This window comes from Anas acuta, chromosome W, assembly GCF_963932015.1.
Source record: "Anas acuta chromosome W, bAnaAcu1.1, whole genome shotgun sequence".
Lineage (NCBI taxonomy): Eukaryota > Metazoa > Chordata > Aves > Anseriformes > Anatidae > Anas > Anas acuta.
Genome location: NC_089016.1, coordinates 4,877,890 through 4,903,931, shown reverse-complemented (window position 1 = coordinate 4,903,931; position 26,042 = coordinate 4,877,890). Strand labels below are relative to the sequence as shown.

General features: G+C 50.8%; 2 protein-coding genes and 1 pseudogene across 2 annotated transcripts; 2 read left to right on the top strand and 1 right to left on the bottom strand.

The window, feature by feature from the left end:
- Window positions 1–818: 818 nt before the first annotated feature.
- LOC137847529 (olfactory receptor 14C36-like) lies at window positions 819–2,001 on the bottom strand. The gene has a single exon (XM_068665810.1). The coding sequence runs from the start codon at window positions 1,999–2,001 to the stop codon at window positions 1,066–1,068; it is 936 nt and encodes a 311-aa protein (XP_068521911.1). The 3' UTR covers window positions 819–1,065.
- Window positions 2,002–9,473: 7,472 nt separating this feature from the next.
- LOC137847381 (olfactory receptor 14C36-like) lies at window positions 9,474–10,404 on the top strand (annotated as a pseudogene).
- A 13,795-nt stretch (window positions 10,405–24,199) lies between these two features.
- LOC137847380 (olfactory receptor 14J1-like) lies at window positions 24,200–25,201 on the top strand. Its single transcript, XM_068665660.1, has one exon. It carries the CDS (start codon window positions 24,200–24,202, stop codon window positions 25,199–25,201), a length of 1,002 nt encoding a protein of 333 aa, XP_068521761.1.
- The last annotated feature ends 841 nt before the right edge of the window (window positions 25,202–26,042 follow it).

Below are 26,042 nucleotides of genomic sequence, written 5' to 3'. Positions count from 1 at the left end.
GCAGCTCTAGCAGGGGACAGCTCTGTCGAGCCACCATGGCTGGGCTGCTGCTGCTGAGGTCACCTCCTCACAACACTGTGATGGGCCAGGAGCAGGCAGGCCTCAGGAGGCCATCAAGAGCAGCAGCTGTGGAAGCTGCAGGCAGATGCCTGGGCCCTGGGGAGGGCTGCCCTGCAATGATGCCAGCTGGACATAGGGTGGGAGCCTGTGTGACTAGGCATGGGAAAATGCTGGATATGACAGAGCACAGTGTGAGAAGGGAGAGAGTACAGCTAGGGCTGTGAGGGACAGCAACATCTCGCGTGCCCTTGGTGGGCATAGATATGAGCAATGGCCAAACGGCCATTCCAGCCTTTCCCAGCTTCCCCCCAATTCTCCCAACTCCCTGCTCTCTGCCCACCTCCCTGCCCTCTGCCCAGCCCAGCCCAGCAGCCCAGGCTGGGGTGACCCCAAGACAGTGCTCACCACAGGTTGCTGCAGGGCTCTGGGCACTGCCACCACACCCCAGCCCCTCTAAAGGGCACAGCAGCTCCTGGGGCACAGAGGGCTCAGCGCCACAGAGGGGAGCATCCGAGGCAGAAGCATACAGAGGTCAGTGTCCCCTGCTGTGTCCCATGCTCTCTTCAGCAGCAGATCCTCAGAGGCCTGCAGCCCCTCCGTGCCATCCCTGGGGTTTCTCAGGCAGCTCCTGCTGCGCCAGGGCCAGGGCAGGCAGGCCTGAGCTGCTGCAGCCAGAAAGGGTTTGCCGGTCCCATTAATTCCTGATCAGCTGAGAGTGGGTCTCAGACAAAGAAGCTGTGGCTTCATTTATTTTGTTTAAATACACAGAGAGTCTGGTTCCTCGTTTATGCAAAGCCTCAGGGTCACAAAAGATATGTTGGTACAAGGGGATGAAGAACAGCATTTCTTTGTGGAAAACAATATCAAAAGGGGAAATGAAAAACAAAAGAAATTAAATCCATCCAGAAGTTAAGACAGCTCGCTCTATCATTACATAGACTCTAATTCATGTGAAGAAGAAGAAAAGAAGCAGTTTCTAGCTGCGGAGAGGTCCAGTCAGTTTCCTCAGCACATCCTGAAAACCCTCCATGACATCACTTTCCTAATGGCATTCTTAAGCTCCTGGTTCCTCATGCTGTGGATGAGGGGGTTCACTGCTGGAGGAACCACTGAGTACAGGACAGTCATCACCAGGTTCAGGGATGTCAAGGAGAAGGAGGGGGGCTTCAGGTAGGCAAACATGCCTGTGCTGAGAAACAGGAAGACTATGACCAGGTGAGGGAGGCACGTGGAAAAGGTTTTGTGCTGTCCCTGCTCAGAGGGGATCCTCAGCACAGCCCTGAAAATCTGCACATAGGAAAAAAGAATGAAAACAAAACACCCCAGAAAGAGAAAACCACTAAATGTGAGAAGCCCAATTTCCCTGAGGTAGGCATCTGAGAAGGAGAGCTTGAGGATGGAGGGGATTTCACAGAAGAACTGGTCCACAGCATTGCCTTGACAGAGGGGCAGTGAAAATGTATTGGCAGTATGCAGCAGAGCATAGAGAAAGCCACTGCCCCAGGCAGCTGCTGCCATCTGGGCACAAGCTCTGCTGCCCAGGAGGCTCCTGTAGTGCAGGGGCTTGCAGATGGCAACATAGCGGTCATAGGCCATGATGGTGAGAAGGGAATACTCTGCTGAAAACAAGAAGACAATGAGAAAGACCTGGGCAGCACATCCTGCATAGGAGATGGCCCTGGTGTCCCACAGAGAATTGGCCATGGCTTTGGGGACAGTGGTAGAGATGCAGCCCAGGTCGAGGAGGGCGAGGTTGAGGAGGAAGAAGTACATGGGGGTGTGGAGGCGGTGGTCACAGGCTACGGCGGTGAGGATGAGGCCGTTGCCCAGGAGGGCAGCCAGGTAGATGCTCAGGAAGAGCACGAAATGCAGGAGCTGCAGCTCCCTTGTGTCTGAGAATGCCAGCAGGAGGAACTCAGTGATGGAGCTGCTGTTGGGCATTTGCTAGTTTTAGGCAGGAGGTCCTCACCACAGAGGAAAAAGCAGTAAGGAAGTACAACAGAATTATCTGATGAGAACTAATTCAATTTTGGAGCATTAATCATATATTTTGCAGGTCCCTTTCTTGAGTTGTGACTCATGCTGCCTGAGGGTGTCGCTGGGAGTAGGATATTCTACTGCAGGCAATGTTGTAGTCAGTCCACACCTATAATAATACGGAAAGGGAAACGTGATAATCACAAATAAAATTCACTCCTCATATCAGGTTATTATCCACATTGCCTTTCCAAATTCACCCAACTGCAGAGCAGGGCTCTCTGGATTTCTTTTCTGTATACTGTCATTCCTGCTGCACTCCAAGTGAAACCTTGTGGCTCCACAGAGACAAATGAACTGTGCCTTTAGTGCAGAGTGTTCCTTCAGAGGGGACAGCCAGTCTGTCCATAAAGGCTGCTCTCTTCCGCTGGCATTTCTATGAGCTGTGGAATAATTACACTCACATGTTCACCTGAAAAGGAGCAGGGCACTGCTGAATCCATGCTCAAATGCACATCTCCAGCCCCTTCAGCCTGTCCCCGTATTCCCCTTCCCCCAAGCATGCCAAGGGCTCACTCCATGTGCATGTGAAACCCCCATCCTCAGCCAGCCTGGAAACCAGAACAGCAGCAGCACGGCCAGGTGGAGAAGCCAGGAGAAATGGCACTGTGCTGCTGCCAGGGGAGGCAAGGCCAGGGAGGGACAGACAGACACTCAGCAGATCGTCCTGTGCTGCAGCTCTGCCTGCAGAGGAGACTGCTCATGCTCGTTGCAAATACCGTGTGTTGTGTTCTGGCATGAAGACACAAAGACAGGGCACTGGGCATCAGAGGGTTTGCAGCTCCCAAAGATCAGCTGGGATAAAACCTGAGAGGACCACAAAGATGGTGTTGGTGCCATCTGTGGGCTGACGTGTGGAAAGGGACTTTATGAAGTTCATTGCTGACACATTGATCTCTCAGTGCAATGCTCTAGGAGTCTCCGTCTCCTGTACAATCCTGACAACCCATTACCATAAAACATGCCTCCACTCCACTGCAGGAATCTGAAAGCACAGATTGCAGAAAAATTCTTACCCTTTGGCCAGCCCCTGCCTTTGTCTCCCTCTTGAAAAATCCAAACATAAATGCCCTTCTCTACAGCATCTACAGCATCAGGAGAAACAGAAAGAGCCATCCTGAGAGAAGCTATCAGCCATCAGATGTGCCAGCTGTAGAAGATCCCTCTGGAAACCCCATCTGCATTTCCCTGTTGCCAGAGACTCACGGTGTCAAGAGCCTGCAGATCTGTCCTGCCACACGCTGCCCTCTGTTGTTGCACTCCTCGATGCCTCCAAGCCCTCTCTCCTTCTCTCCCCGTGCCACCTGTGGTCAGAGCCTGCGCTGTGCAGAGGAGCTGCTCCTGGGCAGAGCTGTCTCTTTGCCACACTGCCCGCTTGCCAGGAGCTCCCCTTGGGCCCAGGAGCCCAGCCCAGCTCAGCAGCACAGCACCCGACCATGGCATCACTTGCTCTGTGCCATTGGGCTCCCTCGAGGTGTCCCCAAGGCCTCAGGGCTGACAGCTCCTGAAGTCATCGAGGACTCTCCTAGGGTGAGGCGTTTGTAGCAGACTGAAGTCATCAGCGACTGCTCCTCTCTGAACATGGGAGATACTGATGTTAGAAGTGTGATTTGTTCTATTGATGTACAGTTGTCAATATGTTGTGGTTTAACCCAGCTGACAGCTCAGCACCACACAGCTGTTAGCTCACTGCCCCTACAGCTCCACACCTGTAAAGCTCATGGGTTGAGATGAAGACAGTTTCAAAGGACAGAAAAGGAATAGATTAATAATAATAATAACAGCAACAATAACAACAATAATAATTAAGTGTACAAAGCAAGTGATGCGCAATGCAATTGCTCACCACCCAATAACCGATGCCCAGCCTGTCCTTGATCAGTGGTCCCCTTGACCCTGGCCAGCCTGTATGGGTCCAAGTGTTGTGGTCCCTTGATATTTGTTTTAGGGTAAAACCAGCTTTCAGAAGGATTTGGATTCTTTCCTTCCCTTTCTCAAATACTTCTGCTCTGTTGCCCCACATGATGATGTCACCAAGGTATTGCAGGTGTTCAGGAGCTTCCCCCATTGCAGGACAGTCTGGGTCAGTCCATGGTAAATGGTAGGGCCAATTGCTTTGTCAATCACCCCTTCCCTAGAGGGGGATCCCAGCTGCTTGGCTTCTCTGCCCTCTAATTCCAGGCTATTGGCCCTGTTCTCCCAGCACTACAGCAGCCAAGTGACAATGTGCTCACCTAAATGATGACTGAATTTTTTTCACAAATCTGGGATAGGGGTCTTGTGCTTACTGATGCTTTTCTGATCTCTTCCTCTTTGCCCTCCTTCTTCCTTGATGGCCCAACTTTCTCGGAGCATTCCTTGTCTTCCCTTGGTTTCTTCCTCCTTTATTGTCTGCATAGGAGTTTCCTTTCTTAAAAAAAAAAAAAAAAGTTTTTTTTCATCCATTTTTTTCTCTTGCATATAGGTGTAACCAATAGTGGCACAGGTTGGTTCTCTGGCCCAGCTATGGGGCCCATCAGAGGGGCTGGAGTGGCTGCAGGGCTTGTCACAGGGGTTGGAGTGTCTGCAGGGTCCATCGCAGGAGTTGCTGTGGCTGCAGGGCCTTTCGGAGGAATTGGAGAGGCAGCAGGGACCGTCACACAGGGTGGAGTTGCGGGAGGGCCTGTCACTGGACTTGGAGTAGCATTGGCTGTGTCTTCTATACACAGGAAAAGCCCCAGCTCTTGGCAGTGATTTGTATCTTTTCACAACCCTTTTTCATGTATTTCACCATTTTTTTTAGGATTCTGCACTTGCTCAGGGGTGAAGTTCCAAAGCATTGGATGTGCCCACTGCTCTAGGTGTCTGCTAGTATCCTCCCATACTCCTAGCCTCTACTAAATCTACTGCCTGGGGGCAGACTTCTGGATGGCACTCTCAAGTGCTTGTTTAACCTTAAACAAAAGATGAAGCACATTCAGGAGATATCACAATAGGAACAGGCTGGTTTGACCATCCCTAGGATACTGAAAGCTTTGAAGCTCTTGTAACTAGCCTGGAAGAGAAAGGGGAGGAGAAGGAGAAAGGGAGAGTGAAGAAGTTGTGAAAAGTGTCACCCCTTTGTCAGCTCCCTGTCCCTATCTACCAGCTCAGGGGCTGAGTACCAGGGCAACAACTGGCCTTGCTGCTAAAGACTGAGGCAAAGAAGGCATTAAATACCTCAGTCTTTTTCTCATCTATTGTCAAAGTGTTTTCCTCCACATCCAATAAAGTATGAAGATTCTCCTTAATCCTCCCCTTCTTGTGTATTTCTAAAAACATTTTTATTGTCTTTAATGGTAACAGCCAGACTGATCTCCAGTTAGGCTTTGGCCCTTCTATTTTTGTCCTTGCAAAGCCTTCCAAGATTTAAGACAAAGCTCCAAACGAAATGACAGAAGGCATGAGAAGGAAGCACAGAAAAGGTGGACTCTGGCAGCCTTCCATGCTCGAGCCCTCTGTGAGTCTGTGCTGCAACTCCATTCAACTAGTTACCCCTGTATTGTCCAAACTCTCCTGCAACTGCCAATGCTACTATCTTGTGAGAGACATCACAATTAGGGTGAGCCATCTGCCTATAGACATTAACAGCTGACACAGTGGAGCATCTGTCCAGGGGAACACTGAGAAACAGCAGGATTTTGCTTACAGAAACCTCTTGACATTTTGAAGGAGAACAGCCTAGTCCTGCAACAGAAGAACCCCACACATCGGGGCAGAATGGGACCCTGCTGAGTGAGCTGTGCCCAGGAGGAAGAGGGCCTGGGCACCATGAGAGATGCCATACGAGCAGTGGTGCCTGCTCACCAGGAACCAGGCCAGCTTCCTACAGAACTGCCTTACAAGGAACACTGCCACCAAGAAAAATCTGAGTCATCTTTCTAAGCTCAGATCTGGTGTGACATGACATGGACAAGGGTCTACAGCCATCAGGGAAAGAGGTGTACGTCTGGGAGTCCCTAGGGTATCCTGGTCTGGAGAGGAACAAGGACTTAGCAAGGCTGAAAGTCCCAACAAGACCAAGATACTTATCCCTATGGCTATGGCTGTTGTCTCTGCCACTGAGGCCTATGAGGAGACAGCTTATCATTAGAACACCACGGTCTCATTGCTGATATTTTGGAATTGCCTGATCCTGTGCTTTTAGGAGGAAGTGCTTAAAGACTGACCAGCACTGATGGATGCCAACGCCTTCAAAAGCAGTTTCCCAGGGGACCTTGCTGACTAGTTTCCTGGGCAGCCTGAAGTCTGCTCTCCCCATATCCAGGACTGAAGTTTTGGTGGCAGTTTTCCTCCTGTCACCAAATATTATAAACTCAACCACTTCATGGTCACTAGGAACAAGATGGCTGGCAATTGCCACATCCCCTACGAGACCCTCTCTGTTCTCCAGCAACAGATCTAGGAGAGAACCTTTCCTAGTTGGCTCCCTTAGCACCTGAACCGAAAAGTTATCATCAAGGTGCTTTAGAAACCTCCTGGACCTGCTTGTGTTGGCCATGTCGTAATCACAGTTGATGGCTGGCAAGTTGAATTCCCCATAAGGACAAGGGCAATTGATCTTGAGGTATTTCTTAGTTCCTCAAAGAATAATTCATTGGTGTCATCATCCTGGCTGGGTGGTCTGAGTTATCAGACTCAGCTCAGATCCGGAGTGACACCATAGGCACAAGGGTCTGCAGCCAGCAGGGAAAGCCTTGCTGTGGCAAGGCTGAACGTCCCAGCAGGACCAGGGTCTTCATGTCTGTTGTCTCTGCCACTGAGGCCTATGAGGAGACAGCTTATCATTAAAGCACCAGGGCACTCAGTCCTTCCCATGACCCAGGCAGAGGTCGTACCATTCTGATGCACTTGGCAATGCTCATCCCCATCTCCTACTACCCTAGGAAGAGCCCTGAGCAATGTGTGAAGGGAAAGAATTTCCCATCCCAGGGTCCAGAGGTCAAGGCTCAGCCCTTGTGCTTGGTGAAACATCCAATTTGTCTACACGTCAGTATCACCTTCATATTGCCTTTGTCTCCTTGTCCTCACTGCCTCCAATGTTCTGCTCTCATGAGCTCCAAGGGAGGCTATGTCAGTGCTGGCCCTCGGGGGACACTGCAGGAAACTTGCATCTGATTTGGACTTCTTGAGAGATCTCATTTTTCTCTCAGTGCCTGAGGTTTGTGGGCTCATCACCAAAGCCCCCAGAGGGATGATTCCAATGCCTTGGGCTGGGCCTCTGCTGCTGAGCAGGGCCGAGCTCCTGGGACAGGGAGAGCTCCTGGCAAGAGGGCCCTTGTGCAGAGAGACAGCTCTGCCCAAGAGCAGTTCCTCTGCACAGCACAGCAGGGCTGGGGACTCTAATTACAGGTGGCACACGGGGAAGAGAGAAGGAGAGAGGGGTTGGAGGCAGTTGAGAGTGGCAGGATGCTGAGAGCTGACTGGAGGAGAAATCTGCACAGCCCTTGACAAGGTAAGTCTCTGGCTGCAGGGCCATGCAGATGCAGCTCCTGGAAGGGTCTCCTGCTGGGTCTTATTTCTGGGAGGGCAGTGGGCAATGCAGTAGGCTTTGAGAGCCCTGCTGGATTACACTGCGAGGTGAGGAAGTCTGGCAGGAGCCCCTTGCAGCGCCCTAAGCCAGGTGCCCCCTGTCAGCCCAGAACACCCTGCCCTGTCTGGCCATGCCGGGCTCTCTGTCAGCTGCCCCGTAGCTCCTGCAGCCATGGAGGTGCCCCTTGGCTGTGCCCTGCTGGTGGCAGGGTGCTGCAGGGCAGCGCTGAGCACAGCCTTGTAGGATGGGGCCTGTGAGCACGGGCAGGGGGAAAGAAGAGGCAGGCACAGAGCAGCAGCTCCCAGCAGGGACAGCTGCAGGCAGCAGAGAGAGGGGCAGGCGGCCAGAAGGAGATGTTGGCAGAAATGCCGTGGCAGGGGGGATTTGGGCACCTCATGGCCATGCCCTGCAGTGCAGACGTCTTCCCTTGGAGCAGCCCCTCCCTGGTCCTCTCTCTCCCTGCAGCCCATGGGCTGTGCGGCAGGCATGGCCAGCACAGCAGGCAGAGCCCAGGTGAAGAGAAGCTCTGAAGCTCCTTCTGGCTCAGAGCTTCACCCAGAGGCAACGTGAGGATGCTGTCCAGCTGCACTTGGACTGGGTGTCGTGGTTTAGCCCGGCCGGCAGCTAAACACCACGCAGCTGTTTGCTCACCCTCCCCCCTCCCTCTCTGGGACGGGGGAGAGAAATGGAAAGTGAAGCCCGTGAGTTGAGATAAAGACAGTTTAATAAGACAGGAAAATAATAATAACAAAATAATAATAACAATAATAATAATAACAATAATAACAATAATAATAATACAATGGTGATAATAGGAAAGTAATAATAATATGTACAAACAAGTGATGCACAATGCAATTGCTCACCACCCGCTGACCGATGCCCAGCCTAACCCCAAGCACTCCGGCCCCCTCCCCCCGGCTAGCCACCCCTATATATTGTTTAGCATGACGTCAGATGGTATGGAATACCCCTTTGGCTAGTTTGGGTCACCTGTCCTGGGTCTGTCCCCTCCCAGCTCTTACTGCACCCCCAGCCTGCCCGTTGGCAGGACAGAGCAAAAGGCTGAGATGTCCTTGGCTTAGTATAAGCACTGCTCTGCAACAATTAAAGCATTGGGGTGTTATCAGCACTCTTCTCATCCTAAGCCAAAACACAGCATTCCACCAGCTAGTAGGAAGAAAATTAATTCTGTTCTAACTGAAACCAGGACACTGGTGCTTCTCTGTTCTCAGCTGTCTCCAGTTTCTTCTGAGGGAAACACCTGAGGAGGATGCTTCTGCAGCTCACAGAGGGGTGACAAAGGGCAGCTGCAAACAGGACTGGTTGGCAGAGCTGCTCTGCTGTCTTCACCAAGTGACAGTCCCTTTGCCTCCTCGTACCAACAGGCTTTCACCAGGAGTGCACAGGAACAGTAAGGGAGTTCAACCACCCAATACCTCTCCTAAGCGTTATAGGGACTAAGGGAAAAAAACACAGCAAACAAACCCCCTGAAGCTTTGCCTCTGCATTCACATGAGCTTCTTCTAACAGCACTGCAAAGATCATGGATCTGACTAGTGGACTGAACCTGAGTTTTCTCTGTGTTCCTTTTTCCATCCTGATGCACAGCAGGAAGTACTCCACAGTTGCCTCTACTCTCAGTGCCACACTCAGCAAGCACCATCTTGAGTGCAAAGAGTAGAGCTGAAGAAAGGTTCTCCTGCAAAAAGAGACTCAGGCTAAGAGTGCTCTAAGACTTGCAATAGGTTTTGCTCAGAGACGTCTGGTCTGACTTTGTTCTGGCTTCTCCTCTTTAACATGCAACGATGTCAATTATCAGAAAATGCCCAATAGCAGCTCTGTGACGGAATTCCTCCTGCTGGCTTTCACAGACACACGGGAGCTGCAGCTCCTGCACTTCGCGCTCTTCCTGGGCATCTACCTGGCTGCCCTCCTGGGCAACGGCCTCATCCTCACCGCTGTAGCCTGCAACCACTGCCTGCACATCCCCATGTACTTCCTCCTCCTCAACCTTGCCCTCATTGACCTGGGCTGCATTTCCACCACTGTCCCCAAAGCCATGGCCAATTCCCTCTGGGACTCCCGGGCCATCTCCTACACAGGATGCGCTCTACAGGTCTTTTCCTTTCTCTTCTTCATGTCATCAGAAATTTCTGTCCTTACTATCATGGCCTACCACCGCTACATTGCAGTCTGCAAGCCCCTGCACTACGGTACCCTCCTAGACAGCAGAGCTTGTGCCCAGATGGCAGCAGCTGCCTGGGGCAGTGGCTTTCTCCATGCTGTCCTGCACATGGCCAATACATTCTCCCTGCCCCTCTGCCAAGGCAATGCTGTGGACCAGTTCTTTTGTGAAATTCCCCAGATCCTCAAGCTCTCCTGCTCAGAGTCATTTCTCAGGGTTGTTGGGCTCATCGTAGTCAGTGTCTGTTTATCATTTGGGTGTTTCATTTTCATTGTTGTTTCCTATGTGCAGATCTTCAGGGCTGTACTGAGGATACCCTCTCAGCAGGGCCGGCACAAAGCCTTTTCCACATGCCTTCCTCACCTGGCCATCGTTTCCGTTTGTCAGCACAGGCATGTTTGCCTACCTGAAGCCCCCCTCCCTTTCTTCGCCATCCCTGGACCTGATGATGGCAGTTTTGTACTCGGTGTTGCCTCCAGCAGTGAACCCAGTCATCTACAGCACGAGGAACCAGGAGCTCAAGGATGCAGTGAGAAAACTAATTGGATACATGCTTCTTCATCATTAATAATGGATTCACAATCCTAACACGACTCAGAGCTTTTGGAAACCTATTAGGACCATAATAGTTTCTTTCATACAATTTTCTGAAAGTTTTGATTTTGATTTAATAATTATATTTGATAATGAAATGCATTTTTTGTTTGTTTGTGTCTAGTCCATTCATATCATATAGAACCAAACCTCCTGTGTAGATAAAGACAATAAATAATCCAGCAGAACTTCATTTATTCTCAGTTGCCATCTCTTCCCATCTACTCTGAAGCTGGGGGAGCAGCCCCAGCATGCTGGAGGAGCTCAGGGCCAAGAGCCCAGCTTCCACATGGAGGAGTAGCCCCAGTGGCCCTTTGGGCTGCCCCTCACTGCCCACTGGGCTCTGCCTCTCTGCTGCCTTCGGGTTGGGGCTGCTGCTTCCCTGGAGCCATGGCCATGGCTAGCAGCAGGATGTGGCCTTTTCACTGCTGCTCTCTTTTGGTTTCCACAGTGTGCTTCTTGTGTGCTTGCTTGGGTAAGCCCTGAGATCTTGTGCACCTTGGTGACTGTCCAATTTTCTCTGCAGTGACATCTCCACCACATCTCTTCACACCTCTTCCAAAGCTGATGTCAGGAATACACCCAAGGAGCTTCTCCATTGACAGGCCTCTTGCTTTTCTGGGCTTCACCATGGTTCAGAGCCCCAGAGTCATCACTGCAGGACCTAGGGCTAGACTGGGAGTACGTCCTGCTTGCACATGGCTCAGCAAACAGTAACTGGCCTTTGATTTACCTGCCAGGAACTGTCCCACTAGACCTGAAGCTGATTGAAAATGGCATCCTGTAGAGGAATCTGAAACTGCCAGGAGATGTCAGGGGAACTCTAGGGACAGTGTGTGAGTCTGGGTGGGCAGTGAGTGGTTCCTTGTCTAATGAGTGACCATCTAAGGTAGAGTGTCCCAAAGAGAAAGGAGAACCTGAGAAGCCCATGGGTTAAGGAGGGCTCTGCAATGTCCAGAATGGCTGTGAAGAGCCAGCAGGCAAAGGTACCCAAGAGTTCAGTGTGGTACTGGAAAGCTTCTATGAAAAAACATGATGTGGATCTAGTTCAGCACTCACCTCCCTTTTGTGCCCTCAGGGAACACTGATGGTCCTGCCAAGCAATGCCCTGTGCTGCTGAGCCATCAGGGCAGATGGAAAGGGGCTCAGCAGCACAGATCCCCACAGAGTTGGGTCTGCTGCCCAATTGGAGTAGCAGGAGCAGTGGGGAGCTGCCAGGGGGTCCCAGGACACCACAGCCCCTGGGTCTGCAGAGCAGCACCACCAGCTCAGGGCCCTGTGGTGAGCACAGGAAGGGTGAGCACCTTTGCTGCTAGCAATGACCAGCCAGTCCATCATGGGCACACCACTTGGGCAAGGCTCTCTGGGAGCAGGGATGGCCCTGGGGAAGAGCAGGGCAGCATTTCTGGGCCTGCAGTGAGGTGTAAAGGAGAAATAGAAAGCGCTCTGTACAGGTCCCTGCTCAGGGCAGCCCTCTCTGTGGCTGGGCCAGGCCTCTTGTGCTGGCCTGGGGAGTGGGGCTGGTTTCGTGGGGCACAGGCACTCTGTGCTGGGGATCTCCCAGGCAAGAGAGCAGGGCTCCTGCAGCTTCATGGATCTCCATTTCCTGAGCCATGACTGGCCCCAGCCCGGGGGCTGCGGGAGAGGCCCAGAGCTGCCTTTGTCTCAGCAGCTGCAGTGCCTTGCGAGGGGCTGGGGCTGTGGTGGCTGTGCCCAGAGCCCTACAACAGCCTGCGGTGGGCACTGCCCTGGGGCCAGCCCAGCCTGGGCTGCTGTGCTGGGCTGGGCTGGGCTGGGGAGAGAACAGGGAGGTGGGGAGAGGTGGGCAGGAGCTGGGCTGGACTGGGCAGTGCCTGGCAGAGGGCAACAGCAGTGCCAGGGAGCGGTGGCAGCATGCAGGGGAGGGCTCCCAGCAGGGCTTGGTGCTGCAGAGCCAGGGCTGTGCAAATGGAACCCAGAGCTGCAGGGACAGGGCAGAGGAGGCCGCTCTGGGCCCTTTCTGGCCTGGGCAGAGCAGGAAGGGGGCCCAGGACATTCGTCCCCTCACCGCAGCCTGCCAGGACCTGCAAGGCGGTCATGGAGTGTCCAGGGGCAGGCTCTGCACTGTGGTGTGCAGGGAGAGGGCAAAGCCTTCTAAGGGGAACAGAGGGCCCCGTATGTACGCTGGACCCTACCTGTAGGGAAGTCTGCTGCCTACTGGGGTCCAGGTCAGGGACATTGCCAGGAAACTTCCTGGCCTTGTCTCTGTTGGGCCCCACCTTCCACACCCAAATGCATCCCTTGGCTGGCAGCTCTGTCTCCCCTGTCCCACAGGATGACAGAGCCAGGGTGGGACGTGTTACCATTAGGTGTTTTAGTGCTAGTGTAATCCATAGTGGTAATCCATATTGGCACAGAAAGACAGTTCCTTCACCAGTGATTTACATCCTTCTTCATGTTAGGACATAATGTCCTTCACTCTGCTTTTTCTTAGATGAACTGGATTAGGTCTCCAAGATTAGTTTTAGGCACAATACAATGCCTTTCGCCTTTTCCAGCATACTATGTATGACTTTCCCTTACTCTGTGCATTGACCTGACAGATCATTTCGCATTTTTCACTTTCGTATTCCCAGATTGAAAAATAGGATTTCCCAAAGTGGGGCAACCTGATGGGCTCATCCTCAGCCATTTGAAATGTCCTGCTCTTGAGTCTTTCAGCCTGAGTTTTCCACAGTTGACCCAGGATGGTAAATGGATGTTTAGGTGTCTACTAGGAACAAGGGAGAGTATCTTGGGATCCCAACTGGCATTTCAACTTCAGATCAACCCCAAGAACCCACCGAAGAAGGGGTTTGTCTTTCAAAGGGGTTTGATGTGCTGGGTTGCGCTGCAGTTGCAGGGTCAAAGCCCACTGCTGGCAGTGGATGTGCCCCGGGAACTCCGTCTGACTCCACCTGATCCACCAATGGGCTCTGGTCTCCTGCAGGTTCTTTCATACAGCTTCCATTCCAGGGAATTACTGTAAATGCACCAGAGCCTCTGGAGGCCTAATGATTTTCTTGAAAGCATAACCGTGAAATGCGACTTCAAGGAAATATTTCAAATGTGAATAAACTACTCTAAAGATCTTGGCACTGGTTGCTTATGGTCAGACAGCAAAGCTCTGCTTGAATACCTAGTAATTTGTTCAGTACTTAACTAAGAAAGCAACTATTTATAGGCTTAAATGATTCAACTCCTTCCCTAAAATGTCACACAGTGTAGTTTCCATCACAAAGGAATGTGAATTTTAAAGATCCGTATTTGTCACAGGAAAAGAAGAACTGATGTTCCCCTGTACTTGCATTGTCGTCGCTTTGTCTATCATGGTGTGCTCCTTCATCTTCCAGGTACTTGCATCTGTCTTGATTAAACAGTCCATATTGCATGTCCCCTTTCCAGCTGCCTGTCTGGACCTATGCACTTCCCATGGTTCTCCTGCTTTGCCCTCCCCTTACTCTTTGATCATTCAGATCGCTCTCACCTGACCCAGGTGCTGCTTTGAGCTTGAGGGAATTCAAGCTTGCTCATCTATCAGCAGTCTGTCTAATCGTGTCCTTAGGAAACTCCTCATCATTTATCATCAAATTCATATGATACGGAAAAATACTTATCTTATTACTTATAATTTCCTATCTCTCAGTATAAAACACTTATTACGCAGTCATCCTTTTGGGAAGGTATACCTCAATGGAGGCATACAAGATGAGGAGCTTGCTTTGCTTTTTAGAAAATTTCAGCATGTTTTCCTGTTGTTTGTTTGGAGAAAGGAAAAACACTTCTGTGCCTGAGTGCATCCAGATCTCTAAGGAAAATGGGAGGGAGCTGGTGCAAAGGAACAGTAACATCCAGGTGCAGACTACGATGCAGAAATCTGGAGTAAGGAAAAGTGATGCAAGCACCAGTGAAAGAAATAGCAGGGCTGGGGTGGTGAGCAATAGGGTTGTCCATTCAGTCAGACCTCTCTGCTTTTCCTCCCTATGCATGTCTCCAAAGCCATCCTGGATCAATATCAATAGGAGAATGATGCTCTAAACTGAAATGCAGCAAAATCCATTGTTTAAAATGAGAAACGATTTTTATTAGATGCTCTTTGAAATCTTCCTCCTTAACTAAACCATGAAAGCTCTCCAATTAGCTGTATAAATCTTAAAGAAAACTGTGGGAGAGATATGGCTTCCAAGGAGTTTCTGCATTTTAATGAGTTCCATGGTGTATTTTGGTGCTGAGTCTATGAAACACAGGTATTGAGAGGAGAATGATGCAATTGTTTAAAATAGTAAAGTCAGAAGGAACAGTTGAAGTGACTTGGAGTCTTAATGGGCCCCACTGAGGGCTGTTACCAACCAAGCCTCCCCAGAGACTTGTTAGGGCAGATAACTGGAAGCCATGATTATAGACAGGCAAAGGCACTGTGCTGAGAAGTCTTGGTTTGTTTTAGTGAAGCAGAAGGGCCAGGGCCTGAGCCTAGCTACTGGGAGGGGAGATCCTGCACCCCCATGTTTTGCTCAGGGCTCTTCCTAGGGTCTGTGGGATGTGGTGGGCAGTGTGATGCCACAAGAAAAACAGTGGTATGACACCTCTCCACCTCTGCATAGGGTTGCAAGGAAGCAATTAAGTTCACTTGCAATGAGTATAACGTCTCCTCATAAGCTCTAGCCAAAGGGGAAAAAAATGTCAGGGCTGTTGGGGCCTTCCCTTCTAGCCAGCACCCTCTGCCTTCTCCTCTGCAGGCTTTCCTATGCTGTGTCACACTTTGCCCTATTTCCTTGAAGTCTGCAGACACCCATCTCTGTTTACCACCTTGCTCTCGTCCTGGCATTTCCATGATTTCACTGATGTCTCGTCAACCCTCATCAGCTGTTCCTTGAAACACAAAGCCAGGGTCTGATCACAACACTCTTGAGATGACCTTTGGCACCACAGCACAACCCTTTGAGGGACATTTCTTCCTCCTCATGTCCAGTTCCAGCCTTCCAAGGTGCACTTTGTGGCTGTTTTTTCTCTCCTGCTCTTTCCTACTACCAAAGAAAACTCCATCAGGGTGGAAAACACTCCTGAAGTAGGCATCCCAACCCATCAACCTTTATGCAGCCTGTCAGCCAACCAGGCAGAAGTCACTTCACCAGCATCTTCCAAGCCATGGGCCTGCAGCTGGCGTTGCAGCTGCTTCTGTAGACACAACCAAGCCTCATGCCTTCTGCTGTCCAGGTCATGGACTCAAGCAGAAGGGATAGGACAACCTGTATTTGGACCTTCTTTTTGTCTGGGTCCTCCTGGATATATGAGGGGATGCCACAGTCAGCATGCCAACCAGGTGCCTTCAGCTGGCCTAGCAGGGCCACTGCCAGATGTCAGCTCAAAAGTACAAATCCCAGATCTAAGTCAAGGGTGACCTGTCAGCTACTTCAGATAGAAGTGACCTCACAGTACGTTTCCGTGACACGTTCCTGCTGCTGCCCTATCAACTGCAGGGACAGAAGTGACCTCACAGTCACTGCCACAGTCACATTCCTCCTGCTGGGGCAGAAGATCCTGAGGCAAAGCCGAGCTGATCTGAGCATTTCCACCCATCTCCTCCTTGTATTCTATGAGCTGATCAGATCCATGGCTCTTCACATTCATCTTTGAATGCCATGTGACTGCACAGCCTCCTCACAATGCCTGCCCTGCCCCAAAGGGCCAAGTGCCTCAAGTAAAGGTTTAGGAGAGGGGTTGAAGGTGAGGAGGTTAATTCACAGGAACAGGGACTTTGTATGTCAGGTGGTCATGCATGGGATTAGGGACGAGGGCTCACCTTGCTGGTTTAGAGATTAAGGAAATATTTATTGGGAGTGTTTGGCATTCTGCTTGTGGTGTCAGGTCTGTGGTTAGGGTATGGGCAAGTTCTGTGGTTTAGTTGGTTATTTTGTTTGTTTGTTTGTTTGTTTTTGGTTGGTTGGTTGGTTTTCTTAGGTCTGTCTGGAAGTTTTCTATGGTTAATTAGAGCATTTTAATATTAGTATTAAGGGCAAGGATTATGGTGAGCAACAGAGTAAGAAAAAGGGACTATGGGCTGACTTTTGTCTTCAATGGATGCTTTAAGGTCAGGCATTAAAGGGGTAATTTACTCAGTACTTGGCCTGATGGCCGCAGATGGGTCCCTATCTTTTAGGGGAAAAAGGATCCTGGCCCAGGAGCTGGCAGGGCTCATTGAGAGGGCTTTAAACTAGGTGAGAAGGGGGACGGGGCTGAGGCAAGGACTGTTGGGGCTGTGCCAGGGGGAACAAGGGCAAGGCCGGAGGATAAGGTAATGGCCCAGCTGAAGTGCATTTACACCAATGCACGCAGCATGGGTAACAGACAGGAGGAGCTGGAATCCATCGTGCAGCAGGCAGGCTACGACTTGGTTGCCATCACGGAGACGTGGTGGGACCAGTCTCATGACTGGAGTGCTGCAATGCCTGGCTATAAGCTCTTCAGAAGGGACAGGCAGCACAGAAGGGGTGGCGGTGTGGCTCTCTATATTAGAGAGTCTTTCGATGTAGAACTCGAGGCTGGGAATGACAAGGTCGAATCCCTTTGGGTTAGGATCGGCGGGGCCAACAAGGCTAGTGTCCTGGTCGGGGTCTGCTATAGACCGCCGAACCAGGGTGAGGAGACGGATGAGGAGTTCTACAGGTAGCTGACAGAAGTTGCAAAATCTTCAGCGCTTGTACTCGTGGGGGACTTCAACTTCCCTGACATATCCTGGAAGCACAACACAGCCCAGAGAAAGCAGTCTAGGAGGTTTCTGGAGAGAGTGGAAGATAGCTTTCTGACGCAGCTGATTAGTGAACCTACCAGGGGTGGTGCCCCGCTAGACCTTCTCTTCACAAACAGAGAAGGACTGGTGGAGGATGTGACTGTCGGGAGCTGTCTTGGGCAGAGTGACCACGAAATGGTGGAGTTCACTATTTTTGGCGAGGCCAGGAAGGGGACCAGTAAAACCGCTGTATTGGACTTTCAGAGGGCTGACTTTGGGCTGCTCAGGACACTAGTTGGTGGAGTTTCTTGGGAGGCAGTTCTGAAGGGCAGAGGGGTCCAGAAAGGCTGGGCGCTCTTCAAGAGGCAAATTCTAATGGCGCAGGAGCGGTCTGTTCCCATGCGCCCAAAGACGAGCCAGCGGGGAAGAAGACCAGCCTGGCTCAACAGAGAATTGTGGCTTGAGCTTAGGAGAAAAAAGAGGGTTTATAATCTTTGGAAAAGTGGGCAGGCCACTAGGCAGGACTATAAGGATGTTGCGAGGCTGTGCAGGGACAAAATTAGGAAGGCCAAAGCTCATCTGGAGCTCAATCTGGCTACTGCCATTAAAGATAACAAAAAACGCTTTTATAAATACATCAACACAAAAAGGAGGACTAAGGAGAATCTCCATCCTTTACTGGATGCGAGGAGAAAGTTACAAGAGATGAGGAAAAGGCGGAGGTGCTTAATGCCTTCTTTGCCTCAGTCTTTAGCGGCAATACCGGTTGTTCTCTGGATACCCAGTACCCTGAGCTGGTGGAAGGGGATGGGGAGCAGGATGTGGCCCTCACTATCCATGAAAAACTGGTTGGTGACCTGCTACGGCACTTGGATGTGCACAAATCGATGGGGCCGGATGGGATCCACCCAAGGGTACTGAGAGAACTGGCAGAGGAGCTGGCCAAGCCCCTATCCATCATTTATCAGCAGTCCTGGCTATCGGGGGAGGTCCCACTTGACTGGCGGCTAGCAAACGTGACGCCCATCTACAAGAAGGGCCGAAGGGCAGACCCGGGAAACTACAGGCCTGTCAGTTTGACCTCAGTGCCAGGGAAGCTCATGGAGCAGATCCTCTTGAGAGCCATCATGCAGCACTTGCAGGGCAAGCAGGCAATCAGGCCCAGACAGCATGGGTTTATGGAAGGCAGATCCTGATTGACAAACCTGATCTCCTTCTATGACTAAGTGACGCACTGGGTGGACGAGGGAAAGGCTGTGGATGTGGTCTACCTTGACTTCAGCAAGGCATTTGACACCATCTCCCATAGCATTCTCCTCAAGAAACTGGCTGCTCTTGGCTTGGACTGGCGCACGCTTCGTTGGGTTAGAAACTGGCTGGATAGCCGGGCCCAAAGAGTCGTGGTAAATGGAGTCAAGTCCAGTTGGAGGCCGGTCACTAGTGGCGTTCCCCAGGGCTCGGTGCTGGGGCCAGTCCTCTTTAATATCTTCATCAATGATCTGGATGAGGGCATTGAGTGCACCCTCAGTAAGTTTGCAGATGACACCAATCTATGCGCATGTGTCGATCTGCTCGAGGGTAGGAAGGCTCTGCAGGAGGATCTGGATAGGCTGCACCGATGGGCTGAGGTCAACTGCATGAAGTTCAACAAGGCCAAGTGCCGGGTCCTCCACCTGGGGCGCAATAACCCCAAGCAGAGCTACAGGCTGGGAGATGAGTGTTTGGAGAGCTGCCAGGCAGAGAAGGACCTGGGAGTGATAGTTGATAGTCGGCTGAATATGAGCCAGCAGTGTGCTCAGGTGGCCAAGAAGGCCAACAGCATCCTGGCTTGTATCAGAAACAGTGTGACCAGCAGGACTAGGGAGGTGATCGTCCCCCTGTACTCAGCTCTGGTGAGGCCGCACCTCGAGTACTGTGTTCAGTTTTGGGCCCCTCGCTACAAGAAGGACATTGAGGTGCTTGAGCGGGTCCAGAGAAGGGTGACAAAGCTGGTGAGGGGCCTGGAGAACAAGTCCTACAAGGAGCGGCTGAGGGAGCTGGGCTTGTTCAGCCTGGAGAAGAGGAGGCTCAGGGGCGACCTTATCGCTCTCTACAGATACCTTAAAGGAGGCTGTAGTGAGGTGGGGGTTGGCCTGTTCTCCCACGTGCCTGGTGACAGGACGAGGGGGAATGGGCTTAAGTTGCGCCAGGGGAGTTTTAGGTTAGATGTTAGGAAGAACTTCTTTACTGAAAGGGTTGTTAGACACTGGAACAGGCTGCCCAGGGAGGTGGTGGAGTCACCATCCCTGGAAGTCTTTAAAAGACGTTTAAATGTAGAGCTTAGGGATATGGTTTAGTGGGGACTGTTAGTGTTAGGTCAGAGGTTGGACTCGATGATCTTGAGGTCTCTTCCAACCTAGAAATTCTGTGATTCTGTGATTCTGTGAACTCATGGGCTATTCTCATGCAGTATTAAATCCCCTTGAGGTACACACCAGACCTCCCCATTCTTTTGCATTACCCACCAAAGTTATCCAGGCCCCTAAGCAAAAGCAATCCCACAAATGGGTTTGCCTTTCCTGAGGCAGGAGTAGCCCAGACTGTCTTACCCAGCATGTTTCTTATGTGCACTACAGGAACTTTATCCCCTTCTGCAGCACTTAACAGGTTTGACTGGGCAAGTCCAACTCTGTTGACTGATCTCCTGGTGTTGACTAACCAGGTGGCCTTTGACAAATGCATATCCCAATTTTGGAATGTCCCAGCACCCATTGCTTTCAGTGTAGTCTTTAACAGTCCATTGCATTGTTCAACTTTCCCAGAGGCCGGTACATGATAGTGGATGTGATACACCCACTCAATACCATGCTCTTTGACCCAAGTGTCTATAAGGTTGTTTCAGAAATGAGTGCCATTGTTTAACTCAATTCTTTATGAGGTGCCATGTCACCATAGAACTTGCTTTTCAAGGCCCAGGATAGTGTTCTGTGCAGTGGCATGGGGGACAGGATATGTTTCCAGCCACCTGGTGGTTGCTTCCGCCATTGTAAGTACATGGCATTTGCCGTTAAGGGTTTGAGGGGGTGTGATGTAATCAATCTGCCAGGCCTCTCCGTATTTATAGTTTAGCCATTGTCCTCCAAACCAAAGAGGATTCAACTGCTTGTCTTGCTTGATTGTAGCAGGTTTCACAATCATGAATAACCTGTGCAATAGTGTCCATGGTCAGGTCCACCCCTCGATCACGAGCCCATTTATACATTTCATCTCTGCCTTGATGGCCAGAGGAGTTGTATTGAGTCTGGCTGGGACAGAATTAACTTTCCCTGCAGCAGCCCATGCAGTGCTGTGCACTGCACTTGTAGCTAGAACAGCACTGGTATCACACCAGAGTTGTGTCTACTGCTGAGCAGTGCTGGCACAGCATCAGGACTCTCACTATCCCTCTGAGAGTCAACAGACTGGGGATGGTCAAAAAGTGAGAAAAGAATATCACCAGGGCAGCTGACCTAAACCAAGCAAAAGGATATTCCATACTGTATGACATCACTACTCAGCAATAAAAGGTGGAAAAATGAAGAAGATGGGAGAGGGTAGGCTCTTGTGAAAACTGTCCTCCTGAGCAACAGCTATGTGCTTTGAGGCCCAGCTTCAAGGACGAGGTCAAGCATCGCTTATTTGTGGGAAGTAGAGAGTAATTTCTTTCCTCTGCACTTCTGCACAGGCTTTGCTAGTGATTTTGTTTTTGTTTTCTTTTTTATTTTTTCCTTTTTCCTTTTTCTTTTTTTTTTCCTTTAGTTAAATTGTTTAATTAGTAATAATTTTCCCTTAATAGTAATAGAATACATTTTTTCCTTTGATTATTAATTATTAATTATTCTTATCTCAACTGTTAGTTGTTTCTTTCCTTTTCTTCTTCCTCTCTTCTCATGAGGCGAGGAAGTGAGAGAGTGGTTGTGGTGGAGTTCAGCTGTCTAGCAAGGTAAAACCACCACAGGTGTCATCGGCCTATTGAGCTATACATAATTCACCCTTATGTCGTGTACTGGGTCTGGCTGGGATGTTAACTTTCCCTGCAGCAGCCCATACAGTGCTGTGCTCTGCACTTGTAGCTAGAACAGCAGTGGTATCACAGCAGTGTTGTGTCTATTGCTGAGCAATGCTGGCACAGTATAAGGATTCACTCTAACCCCTTCCCAAGAGCCATCAGGCTGGGGGTAGGCAAGAGGTGAGGAGGGGACATCACCAGGGCAGTTGAGCTAGACCAGCCAAAGGGGTATTCCATACCATATAATGTCACACAGCAATAAAATGTGGGAAAGGGCTCTTGTTATGAAAACAGCACTAATAGGAGGGAAAAGACTCTCATTATAAAAACGTTCATCCTTTCAAACAACTGCTATGTGTATTGAAGTCCTGCCTCCTGGTAGGTGTCCTAACATCATTCATTGATGGGAATTAGAGAATAATTTCTTTATTTCTTTCATCAATCTCTGTGCTGCCACATGGCCTTTGCTTTTTTGTTGATGGTGGTGGTGTTTGTTTGTTTGTTTGTTTGTTTCTTTGGTTGGTTGGTTTTGGTTGGTTGGTTTGGTTTAGTTTGGTGTTCCCTTTTCATTTTCCCTTTAATTAAATTATCCATATTGCAACCTTTTGCTTTCATTTCCCTTGGCCAATGGGATTTCCCAGCAGGATCATAGAGGATATCCTCAGATGTGGCCCTGACTCCCAGAGTTATTGCATTGGATCTTTCAGATACCCGGAGATATCTTGGAGCAGCTGTGGCACCTGAGATGTCGCCAGGTGCTTCCATCCGAACCACTCCCTGCTGCTCTCCATCTCCATCCTTTACCACAGGACAAGGGGATTTTGTGCCCAGCAGAACTAGCAGGGGGAATGCCCAGATGAAGTGTGGATGGAAGGAGATGAGCCCCTTTCCAGCCCCAGGACCACAGACCCCAAATGAGATGCCTCAATGGCCTCAGCTGAATCCCGTCCCTCAGCAGGGGTACAGAGATCCCTGCCTGCCACTGCCCAGCTGTCCTCCCTGTGATGGGACAAGGGGAGGGGTTTCTCATACCCAGCTCTGTCCCTGGCGGGAGGAATGACACAGATTGAAAGAAGTCTCCCAGCAGCTGAGGGAGGGAATATCAGTGATTGCTTTGGTGCATTTCCAAGGAGGTTTGTGGGGAGACAAAGGACATCTCGAGGGAGCCCAGTGGGACAGACCAGTTGATATCATGGTCAGCTGCTGTGCTGCTGAGCTGGGCCGGGCTCCTGTGCTGCAGGGAACTCCTGGCGCTGCAGAGAGACAGCTCTGCCCAGGAGCAGCTCCTCTGCACAGCACAGCAGGGCTGGGGGCTCTGACTGCAGGTAGCACTGGGAGAGGAGAGGAGAGGAGAGGAGAGGAGAGGAGAGGAGAGGAGAGGAGAGGAGAGGAGAGGAGAGGAGAGGAGAGGAGAGGAGAGGAGAGGAGAGGAGAGGAGAGGAGAGGAGAGGAGAGGAGAGGAGAGGAGAGGAGAGGAGAGGAGAGGAGAGGAGAGGAGAGGAGAGGAGAGGAGAGGAGAGGAGAGGAGAGGAGAGGAGAGGAGAGGAGAGGAGAGGAGAGGAGAGGAGAGGAGAGGAGAGGAGAGGAGAGGAGAGAGGGGTTGGAGGCAGCAAGGAGCGCAACAGCAGAGGGCAGCGTGTGGCAGGACAGATCTGCAGGCGCTTGACACGGTGAGTCTGGAAGCAGGGCAATGCAGATGCAGTTGCCAGAGGGGTCTTCTACAGCTGGCACAACCGATGCCTGATAGCATCTGTTAGGGTGGCTCTTCCTCTGTCTTAAGCAAAGAGTAGAAGATGCTTTAGAGAATGGCATTTATGAGGGGAAATCTCAAGAGGAAGATGAAGGCTTGGTTTATCTGAAGCAGAGGGCTTTTTATGTAGTCTGTTTTCAGATTCCTGCTGTGGAGGGAAGGCAGGTTTCATGGTAATGGGTTGTCAGGATTGTACAGAAGAGTGGGACTCCTGGAGCATTACATTGAGAGATCAATATGGAAGTGATGAGTCTATATACTCTCTTCCCACATCTCAGCATACAGACTACAGCAATATCATGTTTATGGTGTCTTCAGGGCTTACCTGAGCTGATCTTTAGGAGCTGCATCCTCTGTGATGCTCATGGACAGTGCCCTGTCTCCAGGAGTCCTCTGTAGAGCAAAGCTGAGCATACAGCTTGTGGAATGGGGTCTGTGAGTGTGGACAGGGAAGAGACATGGGGACAGAGAAACAGCTCCTGGTGAGCTGTCCCTCCCTGGCATTGCCTCCCCTGGCAGCAGCACGGTGCCATTCCTCCTGGCTTCTCCACCTGGCCGTGCTGCTGCTGTTCTTGTCTGCAGGCTGGCTGGGGATGGGGGTTTCACATGCACATGGAGTGAGCCCTCGGTGTGCTTGGGGGAAGTAGAGTATGGGGACAGGGTACGGTGTCTGGAGATGTGCCCTTTGAGCCTAGATTCTTCTGCTTTCAGCAGTGTCATGATTTTTTTTTCAGGTGAATGTAATTGTCGTGAAGCTCAAGGAGATGCCAGCAGAAGAGACCAGCCTTTATGGACAGGCTGGCTGTCCTCTCTGAAGGACAGTCCACACTTAAGGGACAGTCTTTTGCCTCTGAGTATGAATGAAAAGGAATGAAAACACAATAAAGATTTCCCATCAACCTTCCACCACAGATGGGTAAACTGGGAACAACAAACTGGAAAATATTGATATATCAGAAGTGAATTTAATTTGAGATTGCCCCATGTTGCTCTTTACTTATTTCTGTAGAGCAGGGGTGACGCCTGCATTGCCCACAGCAGAGTCCCATGCTCCCAGAGACACCCTCAGGTAGCATCAATCAGGCCACATGAAAGAGACCTGCCAAATATCTGCCTGGAAGTGTAGAAGTACGTTGGGGTGCTTAAATAAGGAATGGAAATTGCTTTTCTCTAAGGAATTAACTCTATGGTTAATTATCACCAGCTTTCTGCTCCTTTCTGCAGGACCCCATGGACAGAACCAGCAAATGCCCAACATCAGCTTTGTGAGTGAGTTCCTTCTGCTGGCATTCTCAGATACGCCGGAGCTGCAGCTCCTGCACTTTGCGCTCTTCCTGGGCATCTACCTGGCTGCCCTCCTGGGCAACGGCCTCATCCTCACCGCCGTAGCCTTCAACCACCGCCTCCACACCCCCATGTACTTCTTCCTCCTCAACCTCGCCCTCCTTGACCTGGGCTGCATCTCCACCACTGTCCCCAAAGCCATGGCCAATTCCCTCTGGGACACCAGGGCCATCTCCTATGCAGGATGTGCTGCACAGGTCTTTCCCTTTGCCTTCTTGACTGGAGCAGAGTTTTCAGTCCTTACTCTCATGGCCTATGATCGCTACATTGCCATCTGCAAGCCCCTGCACTATGGGACGCTCCTGGGCAGCAGAGCTTGTGCCCAGATGGCAGCAGCTGCCTGGGGCAGCGGGGTTCTCTATGTTCTGCTGCACACTGCCATTACATTTTCACTTCCCCTTTGCCAAGGCAATGCTTTGGACCAGTTCTTCTGTGAAATCCCCCAGATCCTCAAGCTCTCCTGCTCAGATGCCTACCTCAGGGAAGTTGGGGCACTTATGTTTAGTGTTTCTTTTTTATTTGGTTGTTTTGTTTTCATTCTTTTCTCCTATGTGCAGATCTTCAGGGCTGTGCTGAGGATGCCCTCTGAGCAGGGACGACACAAAGCCTTTTCCACTTGTCTCCCTCACCTGGCTGTGATCTCCCTGTTTGTCAGCACTGCCATGTTTGCCTACCTCAAGTCCCCCTCCACCTCCTCCCCATCCTTGGACCTGGTCTTGTCTCTTCTATACTCAGTGGTGCCTCCAGTAGTGAACCCCCTCATCTACAGCAAGAGGAACCTGGAACTGAAGGATACCTTAAGGAAATTATTTACATTCTTGCTTCTTAAGCATCAGAAACGTGACCATCATCTTTACAAGACAGGCAGGATTTCTCAGAGAAATGAACATCTTTTTCATTTTTAGAGAAGATTAAGTTTATTTTTATCATCCTACCTGTTGTTCATTATAGTTTATTTGACCCAATCATACTTAAAGAACCAATCTTTCAGTGTAAATAAATAAAATAAGCCATCAGAAATTCACTGGTCTCAGCTGCTATCTTTTCCAATCTTCCCTGCAGCTGGAGGAGCTGGCCAAGAGCCCGGCTGCCACGTGGAAGAGCAGCCCCAGTGTCCCTCAGGGCTTCCCCTCACTGCCCGCTGGGCTCTGCTGCCTTTGGGTTGGGGCTGCTGCTTCCCTGGAGACGCAGCTGTGGCCAGAAGCAGGACGAGGCCTTCTCCATGCTGCTCCCCATTCACTTCCAAGCTCTTCCTTTGTGCCCCTGCCTATGTGTTATTCCTAAGATCTCATATGCTTTGGCAACAGTCTTATTGTCTCTGCAGTGGCATCTCTATGCATCTCTTCTAATGCTGGCGTCAAGAACACACCCAAGGTGCTGCTCCCTGAACAGGCCACTTGCTTCTGGGCTTCACCATGGATCAGAGTCCCAGAGTGATCAGTGAAGGACTGAGGGCTGAACTGAGAGTATCCTTCTTGGTTGCACATGGCCCAGTAAACTGTAACTGGCCTTTGACTTTCCTGCCTGGTACTGTCCAACTGGTGCTGGGACTGATGGTAAATGGCATCCTGGAGAGCAATCTGGAGAGGAAGAATTTGTGAGATTGTGTGGGCACTGAGTGTTTCTTCATCTAGTGAGTGACCATCCAATGTAGAGTATCCCAAAGAAAAAGGAGAACATGAGGAGCCCATGGGCTATGGAGGGCTCTGCAGTGCCCCGAGTGGTTGTGAGGAGCCAGCAGGCAAA